This window comes from Neolamprologus multifasciatus, chromosome 12, assembly GCF_963576455.1.
Source record: "Neolamprologus multifasciatus chromosome 12, fNeoMul1.2, whole genome shotgun sequence".
NCBI lineage: Eukaryota > Metazoa > Chordata > Actinopteri > Cichliformes > Cichlidae > Neolamprologus > Neolamprologus multifasciatus.
Genome location: NC_140450.1, coordinates 21,067,801 through 21,070,648, shown reverse-complemented (window position 1 = coordinate 21,070,648; position 2,848 = coordinate 21,067,801). Strand labels below are relative to the sequence as shown.

Genomic DNA, 2,848 nt, shown 5'->3' with positions numbered 1-2,848 from the left:
TTTAATGCTGCAGGTTAAACACCAAATATTTGCCCATTAATACAAAAAAGCCCCTGGTTTTTCAGTGGAAGCCCATTATTGCCAGGAAATAACCAGTTTAGTAAGTTTCATAATTTATAATTTATTAGCTAACTGGAATCACTTGACTCTTTTAAACAATGCGCATACATGTATGGAAGCTGTGCAAGAAACATGGACAAGGATATTCTCATTTTAGGAGACTTTATTTACAAAGAAAATTAGGTGCTTCCCATTCTTCAGCGTCGATAGAACTCTGATGGATAAATATGTTCCAGCTGCCAACCTGTGGGAAAGAACAAGAAAATGGGGGAAGTAAGCGATAAGATGACTTGCATACGCCAGGTTGTCAGAAAAGCAATTTCTGAGTAAACACCAGTGACGAGAAAATGTGACAACAACAATTCTGACCCGCTCCCACCTGATACAAATCGATGTCTGCAATAAACTGTCACATTAACTCACTGAAGTGCGAGCTTATCTGCACAACATAGCAGCAATATGAACCCATATGACATTTGTTACTGTCACTCTCAGACATACAGGTAATTTATTTAAGATATGCCACAGCGGGAAAAGGCTAAAGAGGTGCAGTGAAGGACTGCGATCATCTGAGGTCACTATATAAACCGATGTCGAGAAAAATGCCACCCATCATCCTGACATTTTAACGAAAAGCAGACGGGGCTTGATAAAAACGGCAGGTGTAATTACCTTGAAGGCTGAGTTACAACACTGGGCCATTTTACTTCTTCAGGATCTGATGTCTGACGACAAGAAAGGGGAATGCAAAGCCACTGCCGAAGAAAAGCACCATCATGCCCAGCAGACGCCACTTGTTGTCCACAGAAAATGGCAGGTTCTGTAAAAAGACAAGACCATTACAATGTAGGCAACTGCTTAGAAAATGGAACATAGTTCACTGAACCACAATTACTACACCTGTGAATGATCAGAATTATAGACAAGACAAATAGAGCGCCATAGTGCACCTTAATATCAGAAAGAAGCTACAGTTGGCCCTGATCTGTAATAAGTCTGTGTGTAAATAAAAAATGCAATAAAGCTCCCAGAGCAATGTTTTCTTTAATAGCCAAGACTAACATGCATTACAATATATATATTCCTTACAATAAATATGTATATGTACACTTGGAAAACTGGAATTTCTTGGTCATTTGCACTTTTTAAATCACCATAAATTTTGATAGATGCTTACTAGTATAGAGGGTGAACTCTTAGTTAAGCGCACCTCTCTTCCTCCCTCACTGCTCTGACCTTAGCAGGAGGCGGAAGCACAGCTTGTACAGGAATTAAGATTCCTGCTATGCGAATAGATCCGCAATTTAGTGTTTACGAGACTTTCAAGCTTCTCAATATACATTTCAGATTGGAAAATTTGCTTAACTTTGAAACCAAAGTAGGTAGGTTACATAGCAAGCTAAGCTAAAAGCCTTTACCGGTGTCGCCACAAACCGACTAGCATGGCTAATGCTAGCCAACAGTTCGTAGTCCCTGTCATCAATTCTGTCTTTGCTGCCACAAGTTTATATAATCTGTTACCAGAAACTGAAGCTAACGTAGATGTAGAATATAAAATAACCAAAGCCCGGCTATTTTGGCTCGATATACAATCACGCTCTTGTCAACTGACAGGCATGACCTCCATGTACCGCTAGCTAACGTCAAGGCTGTACGTACACACAAGGCCTCATCACAAAATACCACCATTATGGTAAAACTGCTGCTGTCAGGAAGTGGTCTCACCTTGCCTGGTCCTTCAGCATAGTGTGAAGAACGAACAGCAGACGTTGCGAATCGCCTCACAGCTTGTCCGAGCATTGTGGAAGTCTCTCCTCTGATTCAGTACACTGTTAAAGAGTGCGACCTTCTTGTTTCAGCTGTGAGCTGTGGAGCGGCGCAAAGAATTGTGGGAAAAGACTCTAATGTGTATGGGAAATGTAGTTCAATTGTATCCGAAGCGACTACAGGTTTTTTTTGTTTTTTGTTTTTTTCCCATAATGATTATAATCCATTAGGTATAAAAAGCAAGCAAGCAAGCAAGCAAGAAAAATATAAAAAAAAGTTGTTTAGGCTATATTTGCCTTTGAGATCTTTCATCACAGGGAGAAAAAACGTTTCACACTATGCTGTCTCATCCACAGACAGACAACAACATCGATTTGCAGTTTTTCAGTTATCATGGGATTTCAAATGTGAAGGAACCCATTCCTCTCAGAACGGCATACATTAACTAAAGTGGAGATATAATGGGTAAGGGTGGTTATGCTGCTCACGTCGTTTAGCATGTGTGATTGACACTGTTTCAGAGTCAGTTATTAAAAACAATCCATGTGTAGGTAAGGCAGCAGATGTCACTTTCTTTATTTAAAAGTATGGAGAGATAGTGATCTGGGGATTAAATTAACTACAGTGTTTCAGTGCGTGTCCTTGCGGGCTTCATTGGAGTAAAAAAGTATTGGTTGATAAGCTATCTTCATTTTTCAGCATTTGTCGCAAACATATCATTGCTAAGGAAATACTGAGACAGAGAGAGCGAGAGAGAGAGAGAAGGAGCAGACTTACTGAGAGCAGATGGTTCAGCCATCCCTATGCAGTATTGCTGCAACCTTTTCACTGATTAATACTACAAACTGGGTTCTGCATTTTGAAGGATGTTTAATTCATTAATTTATGACGGCTTTTAATTTGGAAGATGAATATCAGTTTCATAGGTTTCAGCGTCATATGAAAGTTATCAAAGTGCAGAAACCTGAGCTAAAACATATTGCAACCTCCACACTAGGTTATCTGTTATGTGTTTGCTTGC

General features: G+C 39.7%; 1 protein-coding gene across 1 annotated transcript; it reads right to left on the bottom strand.

Moving 5' to 3' along the window:
• Positions 1 to 205: 205 nt before the first annotated feature.
• Positions 206 to 1,963, bottom strand: cox7c (cytochrome c oxidase subunit 7C). Its single transcript, XM_085181108.1, has 3 exons — positions 1,786 to 1,963; positions 733 to 880; positions 206 to 304 (listed from the first exon to the last, which is right to left on the bottom strand). The coding sequence occupies exons 1-2, from the start codon at positions 1,858 to 1,860 to the stop codon at positions 764 to 766; spliced, it is 192 nt and encodes a 63-aa protein (XP_085037234.1). The 5' UTR covers positions 1,861 to 1,963; the 3' UTR covers positions 206 to 304; positions 733 to 763.
• Between the last annotated feature and the right edge of the window lie 885 nt (positions 1,964 to 2,848).

What these genes read in the sequence shown, in the direction of transcription:
- cox7c (XM_085181108.1), bottom strand. Translation starts at nt 1,860, where the DNA reads ATGCTCGGACAAGCTGTGAGGCGATTCGCAACGTCTGCTGTTCGTTCT. An exon ending in ATGCTGAAGGACCAGGCAAG is followed by an intron (nt 881 to 1,785) that starts GTGAGACCACTT and finishes GTCTTTTTACAG; the next exon opens with AACCTGCCATTTTCTGTGGA.